Raw genomic sequence first — 20,669 nt, 5'->3', positions numbered from 1 at the left:
TACTTGAATTTTCTGCAGTTTTGAAGTGGCAGGTAACAATTCAATATCAAGGGAAAAGAAAGAAAACGGACTGTTTCAGGGTTATAGAAATTATTAGCTCTTAAAATAGAAACAAATTCTTTTCTCAAAGAAATTCATCCTTGGATCGATATCTGCACGACCCGGTTTTGATAATGGGACGAACTCTCCTTATTTTACATTTTTAACCGTCAAAGGCTATTATAATTCCTAAAAATGCTCTCAGCAGCCAATCAGAGAAGTGTACAACAAAGTGAGTCGTCCCATTATCAATCATGGTTACATTCTTACATAATGTGTGACAAAGTTAACTTTTATGAAACTTTAAGAAAGTATTTTTCTTTCTATGAACAAATAATAATTACTCATTAAAAATGAAAATTCAAGCATGGATTAGAATCACATCTACCATCTGTACGTCCTTTCCACATATCATACTACACATTGCAGATAAGATAATAGGATTCTTCAACTTCCTGACTTGGCTTTGTACCCTTACTAGCTGGACATGCCCCACTAGGCATAAACTCAGCAATTTGTATCTCACAATCTGTGGCTATAGATGTGCGGTTAAAGCCTTTCGGTCACTTCAAAGCTCAACTTTTCAAACTTAGATTTTATCAAATCTTTTGCTTTTGTAATTCTATGTGCCACACAGCAAGTTGTTTTTATGTATTCTAATCTTGCTTAAGGACAAATGATGAAAACCACCATGAATATTTTTTTATAATTGATCAATCCCAATTGAAGTAAAGATGTTTCTACTGTTCTCAACATGAAGATATTTTATGACTTGTCGAGTTCCAACTCACCGGGTCGACTCAAACGAGTTTACAAACCATGGAATAACTGACTGCCAATTTCCTTTCAAGAAAGGAAGGGAAAGCAATAGAAACTTTCTCTATGATTTGGTTTGGGGACAATGTGTGAACCACCTTGGAGAAAGCTGAAAATGATAGCTCCCAAAGATAAGGAAGAAAATACTGTAGTATTGATGAGAAAGCTTCGAATCTTGCCTCGGCTCGGCTTTTTAAGCTCAACACCTGGGCTCGGGCTCGGCACCGCGAGCCTTACCAAGCTCGTTAATGGGCCAATTAGGCCCAAATTCCTACACATTTTGGGCTATTTTAGACCTGTCTTGTACAACAAATGATTCAAATTAATAATTACATAACAGGTAAGGGATTTAGGTTTATAACTTACAAAATTATATACATAATATATAATAAATTCTTAACGAGCCTTAACGGGCCGAGCCGAGCCGAGCATGGCCTAGCTTGGGCTCGGCTCGTTAAGGATTCGAGCCGAGCCCTTACCGAGCCGAGCTCGAGCGAGCTTATGAGCCAGAGCCCAAACTAGATATGGGTGGGGTTGGCAAGTTATTAAATGTGAGCTATCTGGTTAGAAAACCTCCAAGGCATTAAATTCAAGGGTCCTTCTTTCCTCTTTTTTGTCAGGCAAGCTAAGCTAGATAGGAACATAGGACCAAGCAAGAAAATATGAATATGTCTGTAGCTACATTGAATACATAAATATGGAAAAAATTTACATTTGATAAATGTCTAATAATGTAAATGTTTTCCCATTTTTGGTGGAGTCATGTTCCTGCATGTTTAAGTATCATGACAAAGTTTTGACTCTTTCTTGTATGGCTCTTTTTTAGTGAATACTTAAGCTTAAAGAGAAAGTAATGAAAAATATGAGTGGGTAGAAGTACATGTGGGCTTTGCTTATTCTATGATTAAAACCATTATTCTGTTAGGCCTTTGGTATGGATGAGCCATGCATCCAAACCCACTCACATCGGGCGAATCTAACCCTCTGATTGGTATTCATTGAATGGACGGTTAGAAAAACAAAGAAGCAACAATTTTGAATCTAATAATCAGTTTTGAACTCACAATCAGTTCTCAATATCCAAAACAAACGGGGCCTTACTTTAGGAGGGTATTTTCATCATTAAGGCCACTTCTATGATAAGGCATGGCATTTTCATTATTTATTACTCAAATCAACTCAACTCAACTCAGCTTAACTCAACAAAGCCTTTGTCCCAAGCTGGTCAGCTGAGTGAATCCTTTAGAAAAATTTAATTTTCGTTATTTATTAAAGGGAGATGATATTTTCACCCCTCTGCGGTACGCATTCGCCCCCTTTTAACGTGATTTGATGTCAAAAAAGTTAAAGTTGCCCACTGTTCACGTTATAAGGGGGCGAATGCGTATTGCAGAGGGGTGAAAATATCATCTCCCTTACTAAAAACTGGGGGCAACTTTATTACTGCCCTGCTTAATTTTCCCGTGACTTCTGCAGGGAGCCACATCTACAGCATCACATTATGTGGCCTTACGATGGTGGACGAGAAAAGTGAAAATAAGGGAATGATATATGGGGAATTCTAGACTGAATGGGAGCCCTTGCAAAATTGAGGTGAATGGGTTCCCCTATTGGCTACACATCACCCTAAGATGTAAAAGTCAGAGAGTGTTAAATGCACTATGGTGACGCGCAGCCAATGGGAGAGCACTTTCATCTCATTTTTGCAAGGGCTCTCTTCAGCCTAGCATTCCTCATGATATATTCGCCCCCCTTTATTCCCTAGGCCAACCTCGTGACACCATCAAAATTTCTCCAACTTCTTTTTGGGAAGTGATATATCAGCCCCTTTGGATTACTAGAGACACCCAGCAGCAGGGTATCAATGACTGCAGAGGGGCTGATGTACTCCACGTCAGAAGATTCAATGCGGCTGATTGCCACGTAAACTGTTGCGGGGTGTCCCAAGTAATCAAAAGGGGCCGATATATCACTTTCCTTTTTGGGGGTCTTGTCTTTATACAAGATTTTAAAGTACTGGTTTTTGTTATACCATAAGCAAGCATATGTAACGCAGGCAAGGATACGTAATTCTCAAAAGGGTGCTTTAGTCATAGAATAATCCCAAAAAGGGGGGTAAGTTGGGTTGGGTGATTTACAAACTTGCATGTTTCTATTATATATGAAGGATCTGAGTGTGTTTGTTTTCTCTCTTGTGGGAAGTGTATTTGGGCTTTCGTGTATCACTGTATATCATGTGGTCCATAGGAACCCACAGCACCACTGCATGAAAGCACCAGCATCTCTCTCTCTCTCTCTCTCTCTCTCCCTTTCTGCACTTTATTTGTTGCACCCAAAAGGTAGAGGTCATGTTCTGGTCTTGAGATGCATTTTTTTTCCTACCATCATTTCACTGAACTTAACATTTCTTTTGAATGTGTTTGGTGCTTCAATGCTTTTCATCTGGTTTTCTTTTAAAAATCTTTCTTAAGAGATTCAATAGAGTTAAATGGGTTTTTTGGACATTTTATTAATTTCATTCCATCTTTTGAGATTTGAAGTGGGTCTTTCAGAGCCTTTAAATGGCCTTTGCTAGTGAAACAGTAAAGAACTTTGTTGAAATCCTCACTTTTCAGAATTTAGTATTAAGCAAAAGAAATATTGATGGGTTTTTCGATTTGGGTCCATGCAGGATTAGTAAGATTTTGACTCTCTGAGTCTCACAGACAACCTAAAAAAGGATGTGAAAAAGTAACTATGGTTTGTTCTGGTGATGATCTGTTGGGGTGGAAGGATTTTCCTAAAGGCCTTAGGGTTCTTCTCCTTGACAAAGATAGCCTGTCGGCAGCAGAAATCAAATCAAAGCTCGAAAAGATGGACTATATTGGTAATCACCTTTAATTTTTTCCTGTCTTCATTTTACTTCATTTGGTTCTTCCCAAATTAAAAGTTTGGAGTGTTTTTTCTTTCTTAATTAAGTATTATTTTGGGCCTGTTCTGTTTTTGTCGTTGTCTTCAAAGTCGATTTTTATGGATTCTGTTAGATTTTTTCTTAGAATATAGACGTTTTGGACTGTAGTCATTTGCAGATTATGTTGAATGTGACACCTCTATGATTATCTGATTGAGCAAATTTTAGGTGATTAAGCTTGTTCTTGTAAACATGAAATACTATTTGGGATTTAAAAATGCCTTCTGAAAAAATGAGAAAAGAAAATTTTTTATACAATGATTTGAATGAAATTCTCAACAATCAGTCCTATTTATTGTAAGAAACTGATGAATACTAATGCTACAAAATACTCTTTATATTATTATGAAGAAAGAGATAAACAATTGGGAATTATATATTCATAGATATGAAACCCTATTCTTCTGATTTTTCCAGTGTTTCATATTCAATGAGGAATTATCAATTTTCAACCTCGTAATGTGCGTTAATATGATTTAATAAACAAAAATGGTATTTGATTATGATTAGTTGCAGCATAGGTGGTTCCAACTTCAGTAATAATTGCAAAATGTGTTTAAAACAGCCTTAGATTCATTAATCGTTGTATTTTACCAATATATCTAATTTTCTTGGGTTCGAACGATCAATAAGTAAACCTATATTCTATTTAATGATTTCTCTTCAGTTTTGGCTGCTTAGCGAAACTAAACAATGAATGATATCAGTAATTTTATCGTGGTATATTGATTTTGAAATCCCAATTTGCAATTTGTAACATTTGGTGTGTTCTTCTCAGTTTCTATGTTTTGCAATGAGACCGAGGCACTGGCAGCTATTTCAAACAAAGAAGACAGCTTCCACGTTGCTATTGTAGAGGTAATAAAACTTAATCTCTTTCTAAACTACATGAGCTTCAGATGTACTTATATTTTGTGATATTACTATGTCCATTCTTTGGGTCATCTATGATTTACAGGTGAGTACAGGCAATAACCGCGAGGGTTTCAAGTTTCTAGAGACTGCTAGGGACTTACCCACCATCAGTAAGTGGGAGCAGTTATCATTAACACTCCATATTAGAGAAGAAGATATCTTATTGTTGTACAAATTTTATTTCATAATAGGTTTTGGACTGACAATCGGTTTTCATAAACTAAAGTGAACAGGGCCTTAATGCCTATCATCATCTCCTTCTCTGTTATGTGTTTTTAGAACTTGGTTTGAAGATACACATAAATTTATGAGAAAATTATTGTTGTTTATTTCTAATACAGTAACGGTACTATTGAGTATTTCATTTCCTCTGAGCATAGCTCTTGTATGACTCTACGACACATGCGTTAGGGCCTCTTTGGATGCTACCAAAGTTGGTCCTTATTTGCAGATAAGATTATTGTAAATTAAACTTATGTGAAAATGGGATATTAATGCCTTTTTGGTAGCTATTTCATAAAACTATTGTAGCAATATTTTACTTCAAAACCATTTTATAATCCCAATACTTTTTAATGTATCTAAAGAGGCCCAATTCATGGCCTTCAAAACTAGCAGGGGTAGTGTCCTATATTTACAACCTTAATTATAATACTATTGAAAATGTCTGTTGCAGTGATTTCAAATGTCCATTGCTTAAGCACGATGATGAAATGCTTAGCGGTGAGTTTTGTCTTCTCGTTGTCCAGATATATACATGTATGTGTCCATATATACATGAATTTATGCATGTATGTGTTCATGTGTCTGCACTGATGTATGTGCGCATGTCTATGGTTTTTATTCTTATTGAAAGTTGATTTATGTAAAATTTTCAGCTAGGTGCAGCAGAGTTCCTTCAGAAACCACTATCTGAAGACAAACTCAGAAACATATGGCAGCATGTGGTTCATAAGGTGCTCTAACCTATGAAGTTTCTATTGCAAATTACCTTCTTTTCTTTTTGGGTTTGGGTTTGTCTCATTTCAGTGTCAAGATTGGATTTCTTTTTTCAGTTATTCTTTCTTTGATTTAGTCTCATTTCTGTGTTCGTTAGTCCTGAACAGGCCTTCAATGCAGGGGAAAGTGTCCTCTCCAAATCGCTGAAGCCCGTCAAAGAAACTGTAGTATCTATTCTTCAGCATCAATATGAAATAGCGGAGATCAAAAACCAAAATCCAAGTGAAACAGAAAATTTAGCACAAGCCCAAGAACATCAACAGGAGCAATCACAGGGAAGTGATAGGTATCCGGCACCTTCAACCCCACAATTGGAACGGGGAAGGTTATTGGGTGATGGAGTTTGTCAAAACCAACCCGACATTCCAATAAAGAAAGAGAGCACAGAGCACGATGGTGAGTCAACAGAATTGAGAAAATCGAGTTGCTCAGAGATTCAATCTGTCGAAAATACTATCAACCATTCGGTTGGTGTTATTAATCTTAAGGATGATTTGGCTTCAAACCCTGATGGGTCTTTAAATGAAGAGGAGGTTGATTCAGCCGATGGTTCTAAAACTGATGAATGCATTACTACTAAGATATCTTCCGATATCCAAAATGGAGACAATGTAGAATGTGGTGCTGAGGATGGTAAACAGAATAAGGCATCATTCCTTCCGAATTCACGTGGCACTAGGGCTAATAGAAAAAAGATGAAGGTAATTTAGACTATCAAATTTTCCTGTTTTCCCTCCCTTTCAGCTTCTTTTTTTCATTCAATTTTCCTTTGTGAATTGAAACAGTTCAATGTAATGATATTAAAATGATTTTTGTTTGGATTTGTTGACCTTTCAGGTGGACTGGACACCGGAACTGCACAGAAAATTCGTGCAGGCGGTGGAGCAATTGGGAATAGACCAAGCTATCCCTTCTAGGATTCTGGAGTTGATGAAAGTTGAGGGGTTGACAAGGCATAATATAGCAAGCCACCTGCAGGTTTGTATTGTGAATGTGCTTATTACAGCTGTGCTCGTATGTTTTTATGGGTGTGCTATAAAATTCTCTATACTTGCTAAGTAGCTATAACCACTCCAAATATTGAACATGGTAGATTTGTGCTCAAGATAAGAAATATACCCTTTAAGTATGAATTTTTTGAGGCAGTGAAGGTATTTTCAATAGTCTGTTATCTTATATTTTCATGGAATAGACATTCAATTATATACACCATATCTAGTAATTGATAGGGTTGGAATCCACCTTTTATGACCTAAGCCATACTTTGAAAAGTGAAAGGAATTAACATGAAATGCTGAATGAAGTGGTAGTTACACTACTAAGGAAAACTTTGCTGCAATGCGATTTTTCGGTAAGATCCTGTCAATTGACGAATACTTTTGATAGGTTTGTCCTATGAGCTGACTGGATCTTTGGCTTAAGCTTCTCAACTAGTGGAATCTAAGGTTAAATGGCTTTAACCATCAAGAGAGAGAGAGAGAGAGAGAGAGAGAGAGAGAGAGAGAGAGAGAGAGAGAGAGAGAGAGAGAGAGTACATTAAGAGCTAGATTGGAAAACAAAGGCAATGGGATCAAGTAGAACAAATCCTACCTCATTTTTGTCTATGAACACAGTATGTATATGTATATATAGTCTCCTTTGCAAAGAAAACAACTTGGACTTTACTACAGTTTTAGCCTATGCGGTATACATGACTTATCTAGGACTCCATTTCTTGTATCATAGATGATTACTGTAAATCTAGAGTTTTAGATGTTTTAACTTCTCATGGAAGTGATTCTTTGTTAGTGCAGAAGTATCGGATGCATAGAAGATACACCGCGCCGAAGGTAGACGAGATGGGATGGCCCATGAAAAAGAGCTACGCACATAGACCAATTGTGGCCTTCCCTCCATTCCATTCAGATTTTGGTCTTCCCACAAGTCAGATTTACCCTGTCTGGGGCCATCCTAGCTCTCACCCCTCGGGCGCCCAAATGTGGAGCCATGCTGGCCTTCCGGTGTGGCAGCCTCCAAAAAATTTGCTTTGGAAGACTTATCCTGGGGTAATGTATGGATTTATCATCAAAATTTTGTATGCATGCCCACGCAAGACACACACACAGATATATATATATATATATATATATATATATATATATATATATATATATATATATATAAACTCATTATCCTGAATGGAAAATGTACCAATAATATCCTGGGGGAAGTGATATCCCCACTCCCTTATTCCATAATTGCAGTCCTCACTTTATTGGACACTTTTTTATTGGCAGTTGATGACTTCTTAGGAATGAAAAAAACGGCTAGTGATCTCCACGTGACTATGTTTTGATAATAGGACTACTCACTTTGTTTTACTCTTCTCTGATTGGCTGCCGAGAGCATTTGGGGAATTGTAGTAGCCTTTAACAGCTGGTTAAAAAATGTGAAACAAGGTGAGTTTGTTCCATTAACAAAGCATGATTTTGCTGATATCTGTCCCCATTTTAAAGTCTTAAACAGTTATTAGAAAGGTATAAATAAAGGGAGGAGTGCCATTATTGTGGAAAGGAAGTTTATATATCATCTCCCTCTGGAACAATGCAGATAAATTAGCATGAATGAATTGTCATATACTGCTATTTAGTATATACAGCGTTTGATGTTCTTACATCTCTTGTTTCAGATGCATGCTGATACATGGGGTTGCCCTATTGTTCCACCCCAAGTCCCATTCTCCATGTTTCCCCAAGTGAGTATACATAACACATTCAGATTCTCTTGTTTGTATATGTATATGCATTTCTAGCTACTGATCTTTACACTCCCTTGTTTTGATTTCATATACCTCTTTATTCTACTATAGTTCATTGGCCATTACAGTGATGACTTGGATGAAGCATTGTAGTAGCCAATGAAGGACTTTAATTTAAGATAGGTGTATGATACCAATAGAAAGGGGATTTAAATAAGGGGCGGATATCTGTATTACCATATTTTGATGGTGGCACTACACACTTTGTTTTACACTTTCTTAATTAGTTTTTTTAAGGTTGTTACCATACTCGAAATGCTATCAACATCCATTCATAAAAGTGTAAAACAAAGTGAGTAGTTCCATTATCAAAATATGGTAGTGCCGATATCAGTCCCTTTTGAATATTATATTTGCACTTCCTCGTTGATGGCTTCTAGGGTACTGCAACAGCCTTAAACAGCTAATTACAAAAGTGTAAAATGAAGAGAGTGCCCTTATTAAGATTAGGGAGTGTGGATATCAATGCTCTCTATCTAATTATGTGTGCGTGATTGTGAATATCATTGCATCTTATAACAAGATCGATTGGCTTGCTTGAATAACTCAGAATAGCATGGGATTTCATGGCTTGGATAGCGACAAACTGTCAAAAAATTCATTCGATCTTCATACGGTGAGCCTCTGCTTCCACACTTTAGGAATGTACAGTTATGCAATTCACACCTCCCTATTTTACGTAATATATATTTTTAGATTATTGATATTTGCACTACCATGTTTTGATAATGAGACTAACCCACCTTATTTTTTTTCCTTTTTTTAATTGGCTGCCGATAGCTTTTTGTGAATTGTAATAGCTTTTGACAGCTGGTTAAATAATAAAAGACAAGGTGAGTTCGTTTAATTATCAAAACATGAGTGAGAAACTGGGAATAACTGCATATTTACATTGTTAATAAAATTATTGGAAGAGTTTATTTGAAATGGCAGGAGGAGGTGATAGACAAGGTGGTAAAAGAGGTGATGACTCAACCATGGCTACCACTGCCCTTGGGCCTTAACCCACCTTCCACAGAAAGCATTCTGACTGAGCTACACACACTTGGTATCTCCAACATCCCACCAGAACCCAACTCCTCCTAGTCCATGCTTCTCCTCTCAACTCAGCTCTCTTTGTTAGATTATGTGAGATCTCACTCTTGGATTAGGTTGAGTTCTCACTGTCGGATTGTTATGGTGGTAGATTAGGCAAGTTAAAATGGTGATATTTGGCGTGGCCTTCCACTGGTCATTGCCTTCTGCTAATCGTTTGCTCCTCTTGGTGGTAGATTAGGAAAGTAGAGACGGAAGAAGAAAATGAGGGAGAATGAGGCGAATGCAAAGAAGGCCGGTTCTGAGAGTCTAGATCTTAGAGAGTGGTTAAGTAAAATGAAAGGGATATGAATGACATGAAGGGGTTTAGGCTTGGACGGAGAGCCGCTGACCGCAACCCATATAGTGTTGTTCTTTGGTGGTTGACAGATCTAGCCGTCTGCCAGGTTCCAATTTGTCTCGTTGTGTTGCTCTTTCCAAACCCAAACTCCAACCCCTTCCATCTCAATCATATCTCTTCCATTTTATTTACCCACTCTCTTAGATCCAGTCTCTCAGAACGGGCCTTCTTTGCATTCGCCTCATTCTCCCTCGTTTTCTTATTTCGTCTCTGTCAATATCAGCGGAAATTCAATAATAGCATCAGTCACTATGATCAGGGGTTCTTCATCAGCGTGAATTAGATCAAAAGTTTTGAAGGAATTTCATTGTAACCAAATGCACGTTGATTTTTCAATCAAATTGTTGGGACCCGTGTTGAACTCACCCTTAAAAGCTAGCCGTTAAGGGGAGGTGGCCAAGTCATTATGAGCCCATCCACATCTATTCACTTTTTCCGTCGAAAGGTGAACGGGGATTTCCAAGATCTTTCCCGAGGGATTTTTTCCATGCCCCGGCTCTGATAACAATTCCAATTGTTAGGATCCGGTTAGAACCCCAACAATAATTGAAGAAACAATCCTAATCCAATCCACTTTCATAATCTCACTTATTTAGCTCTTCTAATCTACCACCACAACAATCCGAAAATGAGATCTCAGGCCCAATCCAACGGTGATCTGACAAGAAGGACTACAAGCACCTAACACCCTAGCAGTGGAAAAAGAGAAGAAAACAAGAAGAAATCCGGACGAATACAAACCCAATAATCGGTGGGGCATAATGAAGTGACTGAGACGAATATAAGGAAACGGCTGGAGAAAGGCCACGTTATGCGTCCTTTGAACGGGAGAGGGTGGAGCACGTGCTATTGTTGTGACTTTTGTCAGGGAGACACAGAAAGTTAGTTGGCTTTATGCCTTTATGGAGTGACATGGAAAGGGGTGATGTGCATGTGATGGCCTTTTCCGGCCATCTTCTTCCAAATTAAATGTTTCTCCTTTTCTGGTGCCTAAATTGATTGGTAGTTGCGTGCCTTCACGTATGTGTAGAATGATGGGTACACCTCCTCCAATTGTAGCGGGGTATTGAAAAAGGGGATCGATCCTCCATTGATTCCTCTAGATCCTAGGGCTAGGATCATCCTATTGTGAAACCACCAATCATTCCAAAAGCTTTAGCTATTGGAAGGGGTGTTGTTTAATTATTGAGAAATTATATCATGAAAGGCCGTATAGGCAGGTACTCATCATCCCTTCTTGATATTTAATCCGTAAAGCTCACTTTTTGAGGAGCTGCTGTTGGATCAAATATCAAGGGTGGTACTTCTATCATACCACGTTTTGGTGTTCATACGGCCTTTCATCATATAATTTCTAATCAGGAGATGATATTTTTTCACCCCCCTCCCCACAAAAAAAAAATAAAAATAAAAAATAAAAATAAAAAACGCATGCGTTCCCCTTATAAGGTGATTTGGTGTGAACAGTGTGCAACTTCCGCATTTCCCCTCCCGTGTATCCCTCTCTTGAGTTGGAGTGGATTTTTAATATGAAGGACTTGTTTGGTTTTGATTGAAGGACTTGCCTGAGGCAATAGCTCATGCATTACTCCAAAAGCTTAAGCTGCTAGAGTCATCTTTATAGCTTGGTACTCATGTGTGGCACCATTTTTTAGGACTAGTCATACATAGATTGATATGAAGGAGTTGTTGGATTTTGAACGTAGGGCCTGTTGTAGGTTATAGCTCTGGCACCACTTGTTGGGACCGGTAGAACCCACTCTTAAAAACTAGTCGTTAAGAGGAGGGTGCCCAAGCCCTCCCCTTCACGTGTTCTCCTCTCTTGGGTTGGCTGTAGACATGGATTTTTAATATCAAGGCATTGCTGGCGTACCTGATTTCTGATTTTTCTGGAAAAAACAGAAAATGAATGATTAGATGAAACCTCTTCGATGCGGCGAGATGAGGCACGGACTAGGTCGCTTTCTCTTTAAGGTGATTTTGCACCTCTGCGGAAAAACCTCTGGTGCAACAGATCCGAACGCAATCCATCAGGATACAACAGCCCGACGCACCGTCACTATCTATCTGAAGTGCACGATCAGACAGATCTGAACCAAGTAGCGAACACTCCGAATGCCCAGAAAATAGAATAAAACAGAGAAGAAATAAAACAACAGAACACTATGAAATATAGAGAGAAAATCGGTTCTGTCAATAAAAGAGAGAAAGTAAAGCACTGTTTTATCACAGACAGAAGAGTGCAACAGAACAGAAAAAGCTGTGTATACTTTTTAAAACCGGTGGTAAACATGGGTTTTTATAAGCAGAAACGTGTCTGTTAAAGATATCGTTTAAAAACAGTAAACGTGCCCTTTAGAAAACGTAAATGTACGTGCTCGGCGCGCGCGCGCGCGTTTTTAATTTGTTCTTGGTTCTCTTTGTAAAATTTCCAAGGCAACCAAATTGAATGCCCTTGAAAGGCTCAAGCCTTTGCTCAACAATCCCTCTTATATGCATATGTAGAAATCTTTCTTACTTTCCCATCTTGAACTATCTTTTCAAGTAGAAAAGAGAGCACACTACAAGAGTTTCAAAATTTTAAGTGGGAAAAGTACAAATGTGAAGATCAATTTGAAAACTTCATACTTTGGGTGGGAAGTTTCAAAATTAAAGGGAATCTTTCCAAAAGCAAAAGACTTTTTAATTTTAGTCTTAAAATACTAACATTATAAATTGTAAATCAGAATATCTTTCTATTTTTTTTTATCATTTCAACCATTTCAGTCAAATTTTATTACGTGGAATGAATCTATTGAGATTTTATTTTAGAGGGGGTAGAAACAAAAATTTTTTTGATCATTGTGCCACTACAAGAAAAGGGATATTCACCGACGGTCATGACCGGCGGTGTATATACCATGACCGTCGGTGAATATCCCGATGAATGTCGGTGTAACTTACACCGACACTTTTAGTGAACGTCACTGATGCTACCGTGGCTAAATGTATATACCGACGTTTAAAAAACTTTGGTGATACTATTTATACCGGCGGTTATGAACGTCGTTATGTGGACCCCGATCCGAGATAGGCGGCGAGGGAACGGGTCCCTAACACCATCCGGATCATCCACGTGTGAAGGAGAGCTCTACCAAGGAACTCTCAAAACGGATGCCACCCTCATAGCATAGCACGAGTGGCGATATAAAAGAAAGAGATATGACTCGATCCGGAACTGAGGTTCGAAACAGAGACATACCTGAAATAAACTCAGAGTCGCCATCCATGGATATGCCATGGAACCCTAAAATCAAATCCTCTGTACAATGGATAACCAGAAATATATATGGGTTCGTGCCTGGTTACGAATGAGGAAGGTCTGAGAGCACCCCCGATTCGTCCGAGTGCAAGCACTTGGTCTCTTATGCCATTTATTATTAACTCCAAAGAAGTTTGGGTAAAAATCATCTGAAATGGGAACAATCCTCAAGAATCGTCTACCTAAGCATGCATTTCCTGAGGATAAAGATAATAAACACATATAAAATAAAATGAAAGATGTGCCACCTAAGCATAGCTAGGTTATGAGTGACAAACCTAATGGGTGTCTAAGATCTGATGTGCAAACACATGCAAGCTACAGCAAAAGGTATATGATCAGTATGAGAAAGTAAGAAAACACATCAAAACATATAATAACAACATAATAAATCCTAAGACTCTAAATTATTAGCCCGAGTCCTCGGATGGTCTGGTATTCATCCAAAGAAGCCTACGTATCCCCGCCTCCACGAGAATCAAGGCAACGTAGTTCTTCGCGCCTATTCTAAGCTATGATGCCTAAGACACCTAGCCCTCTATCCTAAACTCGATCTAAAAGACCGGACCAATTATTAAAGTTTATTGTACGATTATTTAAATTCCAGTGAATTGTTAATTTTAGGACACCCTATATGCCCTAACTAAATGCAAATTAGCCCTAGGCTAATGCAGGTAGTTCCTACAACCTATGTGTAACTAAGCTGTATTTCCTAAGGAAAACCAAAGGTGGACTAGCGTATCCTATTCTAGTCATCACTCGGCGATGTGGATCGCCGACTGACCGGAAGGAGGCGCTCCTATAACTCTAGGACAAACCCCTAACTCTAAAACAAGCACACAACAAGCAAACAAACAAACAACCTATCAAAAGACACAACCTAACTCTAAAACTCTCTATCTAGGAGAAACTCCTAACTCTAGAGGAAGATCTTTTGAAAATGAAGGTTTTAAAGGTTGCTTATTTGAAAAGATTTAAAATGCTATCTACAAAAGTTTGGCTGGACTTGGGATATAAATCCCTAGCTGCACTACGTACCTCGTGGAAGAGGATCAAGCCAACGTAGTTCGAAATGAACTCTCTACCTATCAAACACTTACAGCAAATCAACTATTTTTTATGTTTTAAGTTTCTAATGTTTTTGAGATTTTTAATAATTTCAATGTTTATGGATTTTAAAATTTCTGATGTTTTCACCAATTCACCCTTTTGGTCAAAGACCGGAGGGAATATACAAGCAAAACCCTAGGGCCAAACCCTAGGATGAATAAGGGAAACTATGCTCTAATATCACCGTTATAAGAGCAAATGAGTCAAAGACTCTCTAATAAGAGTAACTGAAAACACTGAAAATGAGATAATGGAGTCAAAGACTCTCTAATGACTGCAAAAGGAAAGGCGAGTCAAAGACTCTCTAATAAATCCAACTGAAAGTACAAATGAGTCTAAGACTCTCTAAGAAAACTGCGAAAGAGATAAATGACTCAAAGACTCTCTAATAACACCACCAAAGGAATAAATGAACCAAAGATTCTCTGAAAGAAAAGGAAACACGATTCAAAGACTCTCTAAGAGAGAAGAAAACACGAGTCAAAGACTCCACTAGCAACAACTAAAGGATATACGAGTCAAAGACTCTCTAAGAGATGAAAACACGAGTCAAAGACTCCACTGACAACAACTAAAGGATATACGAGTCAAAGACTCTCTAAGAGATGGAAACACGAGTCAAAGACTCCAAAAACACCGATTAAAGGATAAATGAGTCAAAGACTCTCTAAAAGAGAAAGAACGGGTCAGAACTCTATAATAACAACACCTGAAAGACAAATGAGTCCAAGACTCTCCTACAACACTACTGAAAAGACAAATGAGTCAAAGACTCTCTAATCAAGGCTGACTCCTATGCGAATGGACTATCGACTAAGGAGAAGCTTACAAGCAAAAAGGAATAAGAGACCTTGTGCATATTTGGCAAAGGTAAAACACCCAACCGGGCCGGACAGCTACCTAGCCCTAGGGTGCAACAAATATGCAACCTGATACCCATAAGGGTAGGGGTATGAAGCCAAGCCGAGTAGGGTGTTCTCCCAAAACCAAACGACGCACAAAGAGGAGGTTTAGCAAGAGAATGAGACTGGGCAGGTCTAAAAAGGAATAAGAGACCTTGTGCATATTTGGCAAAGGTAAAACACCCAACCGGGCCGGACAGCTACCTAGCCCTAGGGTGCAACAAATGTGCAACCCAATACCCATAAGGGTAAGGGTATGAAGCCAAGCCGAGTAGGGTGTTCTCCCAAAATCAAAAAGCACACAAAGAGGACTAACGAGAGAATGAGACCGGGTGGGTCTCCCAAACACACATAAAGATGGGCTCCAAGTAACCTTATCATTGCCCCCAAGGGGTAATCAGGGCTAAGACAACTAATTGACCAAATTGGTCTCTAATTAACAAAGGAACAAACTGAGGTACAATCTCAGAGAGGATTCTACAAATGAGGCTTGCCTCCAAAGGAGGATTGCCTAACGAGACAGAGTATGTCTCCTAGTACAGGTTCTATTATCTAAAGAAGTCTAGAAGACTACGCTAGTCTATCCAAAGAGAGAAGAAAAAGGTAACTAAGTAAACTCAAATTTCATTCAATTATTATAAAAATAAATCAAATATCCGCAAAGTAAGATCTACAACTAAAGAGTGCACAACATGTAGCAATCATAAAATGATAAACAACATTAATTAGTCCAGACCAGCCGCTGGATAGCCTAATAAAGTAAAAACAATATCAAACACTTCTATGCCCAACCATAAGTACCACTGCCCCAATATGGGGGTGAAATCAGATGATGCTAAAGTAATCATCTGATATCACAAATACACAGGATAATATTTCTAAGCCCGCCTTGAGATCAGACAGTACTCATGTCGATAATATCGAATAGAGTAGTCATCTGATCTCCTTCTTTCCTAAAACAATTTATTTAAATAAAAGACAAGTTTATGAACCTCAAGAGAGTCTCACCTGAACACCATTTATTACCGTCTTCAAACCCTAACTCAAAGCTTAGTACAAGAGGAAAAATATTAAAATTTTTAACAGATTATACAAATGCATGCAATGATATTTCTGATTTTTATAAATTTAGATGCATAACAGGGGGCATATCTGAAAGGTTAAGTAGGCCTACTAAACAAAAGAGGGGAGCACTACTTAAATTAAGCGAGTCCCCTAAAGATGGGCTTGGGCTATCGCCTTCATCGCCCACTACCTTACCCTAGGCAATTATAAATAATTGTGTAAAAAAAAAAAATTCAATTGCAATGGGACATACAAGCTAATTTCATACCAACCGAAGGAAGAACGAAAATATCTACTGCATGCAACTTTTCACAAATGGGCTATTGCAAACAAGAATAACCACATCATGGGTAAAGGTACTAGTGCTCATAAAATGAATCTGTGGTTATCCTCATATATAACAACCCACTTGTGAGATGTCCTAACCAGAATTTGCCAAAATGATACTACAATTTTAAAGATACTCATTCAAGCCCATTAACAGAAAAATCAATTTGGAGCCATAGTCATATTGAATTTATCATTAACACTTAGCACCAATATAAAAAAGACAACTTACGATTCAGAGGTAAAGAATTATAAGCATGGCGAGATTGCCTTTTTAACACAGAGAAATATTTACAAAGATCTGTTGGAAATAATCCTTGAGAAACACATACCCTTAAAGCATACACAGTAGATTCTAAATGCTATGAATAATAGAAGATTCACATCCTTGAGGAAACTACATCAATAGTGAGACAAAATTCATCTGTATTATCTTGAATCCTCAGATCAATGGGCATAAGCATTCAGGCAAAATAATAATAATAATGATGATAGGATTGTTTAAAACGATATTGACCTAAGCTTATGAACATTTAAACATCCAAATCAATAGTAAGCAGGACAAATTTTAATTCCATTCCTTTACAATCTCAGTACAACCAAGCATAGGTTAAAGCCGCGATTAAAGCAAATCGATTATCTCCCTACTTTACAAGGCATAAAATCAAAAGGAATTCCATAGAAATCCAAACCATATAGAAGAATCTATTCGACTAAGCAAGATCATGAACAAGGTAATTATCTTAATACCAAATTGACATTAAAATAAAGAGAAGAAGTTACCAGAATTAATGAGAGCGATTGCAGGTAGTGAGAATGCTCGGATTTCGATCTGTCAGATCAGATTCCAGCAAGAATTGTTGGCGAAGATGACAGACTTCGGTCGGAATCTGGCTGGAGGGAATCAGAGAAGATGATGGAAAATAAAACCCTAACCTAACCTCCTTTCTTTATATCTACTGCTAAGATTTTCGTTTGGAAAATCAGAGGAAAGGAAATCCGATCTCCTGAACTTTTTGAGAATCTACAAAGGTAAAGAAAATTAGGAATAAATCTGAATAAAAATGTGCAGATCCGGAGTTTATGGAGGTGGAAAATGGGTTGGTGAAGAGGAATAGATCTCAGTTATAAGATCTGAGGATTAGAGCTGAAGGAAACGAAAAAATTATATAACGAAATGGACGATCGGAGCTTGGACTCCGGCCGGTAGATCTGCCGGAGAAGGAGATCGGAAGCCGTCTGTACCTTTTCTTCCTCTCAGATTTCTCGAAGTTTTTTTGACGAAGATGAAGAGAATCCTCTCTTCTCGGAGCTAGATCAGAGAAAGAAGATGAACTTACCGGAATCCATGGGGTTTGCCGGAGTTTTTTTTTTTTTACATATCTAATTTTCGGCCGGAGCTTGAACCGGAGAAACGATCAGAGAAGAGATTGTGGTGGCTGAGAAGATGATCGGAGTAATGGATGCGGCCGGAAGAAGAAGGATTGGCCGGAATCCTACGGATCTGGCCGGAGAAGAAGGATTGGATGGTGGATCCGGTGAATCTGCAGAGGAGGAGAATCGGTGGTGGAGATACCGGAGAAGAGGATCGAAAAAAATGGAGTTGCCGGAGGAGGAATTGGCCGGAATCCAACCGGATTCTTGCCGGAAAAAACGAAAAACCCAAATCTCTCTTTCTCACCGCGATCTCTCTCTCTCGGATTTTCACGAAAATGAACAGTCCTCTCGTTTCTGTTGATTTTTTTTTATAACAAAGTAAAAAAAACGATATTCGCACCCCTAATTGATAGAGCGCGCGAATTAATAAGCGCACTTCCGCCGCTTTGTCATATTAGCGAAAGACTAAATCGGAATTTCATAGTTCAAAGGTGCACCCCCTCTTCGGCTAATCCACCCCCCTTACAGGTTTACATTATGACACTGATTCATCTCGTTCGCTGATCAAACGAGCTCGGATTCCAACGAAATTTTACGGGGACCTATGAGGGACCCTAACCTAGCTTAGGGTGCAATCCGGGATCCTAGCTTGGTGATTGGATGGGGTTTTGCTCAAGCACCGCGAACTTGGGTCCGGTCAAAATGGGGTGTCTACACGTTATAAATCAAAATCAAACGTTGCTGTTAAGGTAATCGCCTTCTTAAACCGTCGGTGTATATAATATTACACCGACGGTCGTGACCGTCGTTAATTCCCAAGTGGCCTTTGGATACGTATATTTGCCATCGTTTTTTGGAGCGTCGGTTTCGGTAGAAATTTAAAACCATATTCATGACTACTCTTTTTACACTACAAGTCGTAGCCAGAAGAAGAAAATGGGCCGAATGTATCATTCCCTTCATCAAATTATGTGTATTCTTTGTTGTTGTACGTGGATGGTCAAAATCTGTATGGATAGCCAACAAATCATATTCAACGGCTAAAAATACACGTTGGATTCTTGGATTGCATCATTGACGTGAGTCTTGGACCATAGGAAATCCAATGTGAGACCTATCAGTTGGACAGTCCAAATTAGTCAACTGATAGGTGGGACACATGGTGCCGGGCCCCGTCCTAGTGAAGCATTCCTCACCTCTCACATTGTCTTATTAAAAACAAGAGTGTTGGGATCGATCCTAACAATCATATTTTAGGGCTTATGAGGTGCCATATGTGTGATCAAGACTGTCATAAGGGTAATGGGCCAGAATTGTAGTCGCTGGTTGGATCAATGGATCTGGTCACATCCACATTGCATTGGTGGGCCCAAAAAGTCGTTCTTTAGAAAGAGATTAACAACCAATCTTAATTTTGGAAGTTAAGCAAATGAGAGATATGGAGACCCACTACCCATCGCACATCGAAGTGCGATCAGAGCCCCTAAAATGAACACTGCGTCTGACAGGAGATGAAAGAGTTGCACTTGTTGGGCCTTTTCAACCTTTGCGGGCCTAAGACTGACATAAACTGGCCCAACTGACTATGTAAGCATGCAATTCCTTGAATGTAGGCTAATATGCTGCCTTTCTCACTTGTTATTATCTACAGTGCATCGATCGTGATTTCTAAATGTTCTCTTTGGCCAGAGAAAAGTTCCTAATGTCTTGAAGAAGGCTTATGTTATCTCTACAAAATTATTTACTAAATTTTATTAAACTTTAAGGCCATGTCTGGCAGGTAGGAATTTTTTTTCATAATACATTAATGTCTCCAACTAGTTTGGGACAAAGGCTTAGTTGAGTTGAGTTGAGTTGAGTATTAGTGTCTCCAATGTAACTCTGATTGGTGAGAGAGGAGTAGCGCAGGTGGGAGGAGATGCTTGAGAGGGCACAGAGGATTTGAGGGTGAGAATTAAGTGGCTAAAAAACAGGAAAAAGTCGGCTATATTCTGAGCTGGGTTTTTTTGTTTCCTGGTTTTTCAGGCTTTTCTTGCCCACTCCTCACTCATTCCCTCTCCCACCGTCCCTCACCATTAGGTAAGCTAATATTCCATGAAAAAACATTCATGGTAGCCATATATTGAAGATTTTCTGCCATCTCAATAGTAGTTGATTAGCTTTAATTTGATTAATCTTTAAATATTGAAGATTTCCCATCATATCAACAGTAGTTGATTAGCTTTTGAATAATAAGCCAAGTGAATCAAATCCACCTTTGCCTCGAATGGATCAATATTCCATACTCTATTTGTTGCTTATTGATCCTTTCTTTGCCATACGAAAGCTTATTGTGCCTAACCACCAGCTCTTGATAAAATGTATCTAGTTTTTGTCTTAAAGAGTTTGTGAAGACCTAATCATAACATGAGTAAAATGGCAAACCATATTATAGATTTAGAATGCATGCCAAAAGAATTTGTGGCAAGTGGAAACACAATGTCCCTCTATTCACTAAAGCATGATGTTCCAGGGGTCTTCTCCATAAGATCATGTTGTTATGCTCTTTTGTGTTTGAAGCTATTATTTTGATGTCCCGTTTCTCACTTTGTCAATAGGCAGCTCATTGTTTGAGTCGTGTAAAACATTACTATGTC

At 38.4% G+C, this 20,669-nt stretch overlaps 1 protein-coding gene across 3 annotated transcripts; it reads left to right on the top strand.

Annotated features, from left to right (window-relative positions):
* The first annotated feature begins 2,902 nt into the window (after positions 1-2,902).
* On the top strand, positions 2,903-11,008 carry LOC143878804 (two-component response regulator-like APRR2). Of its 3 annotated transcripts, none has more exons than XM_077381040.1 (12): positions 2,903-2,970; positions 3,527-3,721; positions 4,584-4,663; positions 4,764-4,830; positions 5,397-5,443; positions 5,599-5,676; positions 5,827-6,420; positions 6,557-6,697; positions 7,513-7,764; positions 8,388-8,453; positions 9,067-9,132; positions 9,450-11,008. In XM_077381040.1, the coding sequence occupies exons 2-12, from the start codon at positions 3,592-3,594 to the stop codon at positions 9,600-9,602; spliced, it is 1,674 nt and encodes a 557-aa protein (XP_077237155.1). In that variant the 5' UTR covers positions 2,903-2,970; positions 3,527-3,591; the 3' UTR covers positions 9,603-11,008. The 3 variants fall into 3 exon arrangements, with proteins under 3 accessions (XP_077237155.1, XP_077237153.1, XP_077237159.1); XM_077381038.1 differs by lacking the exon at positions 2,903-2,970 and adding an exon at positions 3,062-3,194; XM_077381044.1 differs by lacking the exons at positions 2,903-2,970; positions 3,527-3,721 and adding an exon at positions 4,025-4,102 and having other exon boundaries at positions 9,450-11,007.
* The last annotated feature ends 9,661 nt before the right edge of the window (positions 11,009-20,669 follow it).

The sequence above is a fragment of the Tasmannia lanceolata genome, unplaced genomic scaffold, assembly GCF_043159265.1.
Source record: "Tasmannia lanceolata isolate RefF3 unplaced genomic scaffold, GAP_Taslan_0.1 ptg000002l, whole genome shotgun sequence".
NCBI classification, from domain to species: domain Eukaryota; kingdom Viridiplantae; phylum Streptophyta; class Magnoliopsida; order Canellales; family Winteraceae; genus Tasmannia; species Tasmannia lanceolata.
The sequence above is the reverse complement of the archived record's forward strand: the minus strand, read 5'-3'. Positions and strand labels throughout refer to the sequence as shown.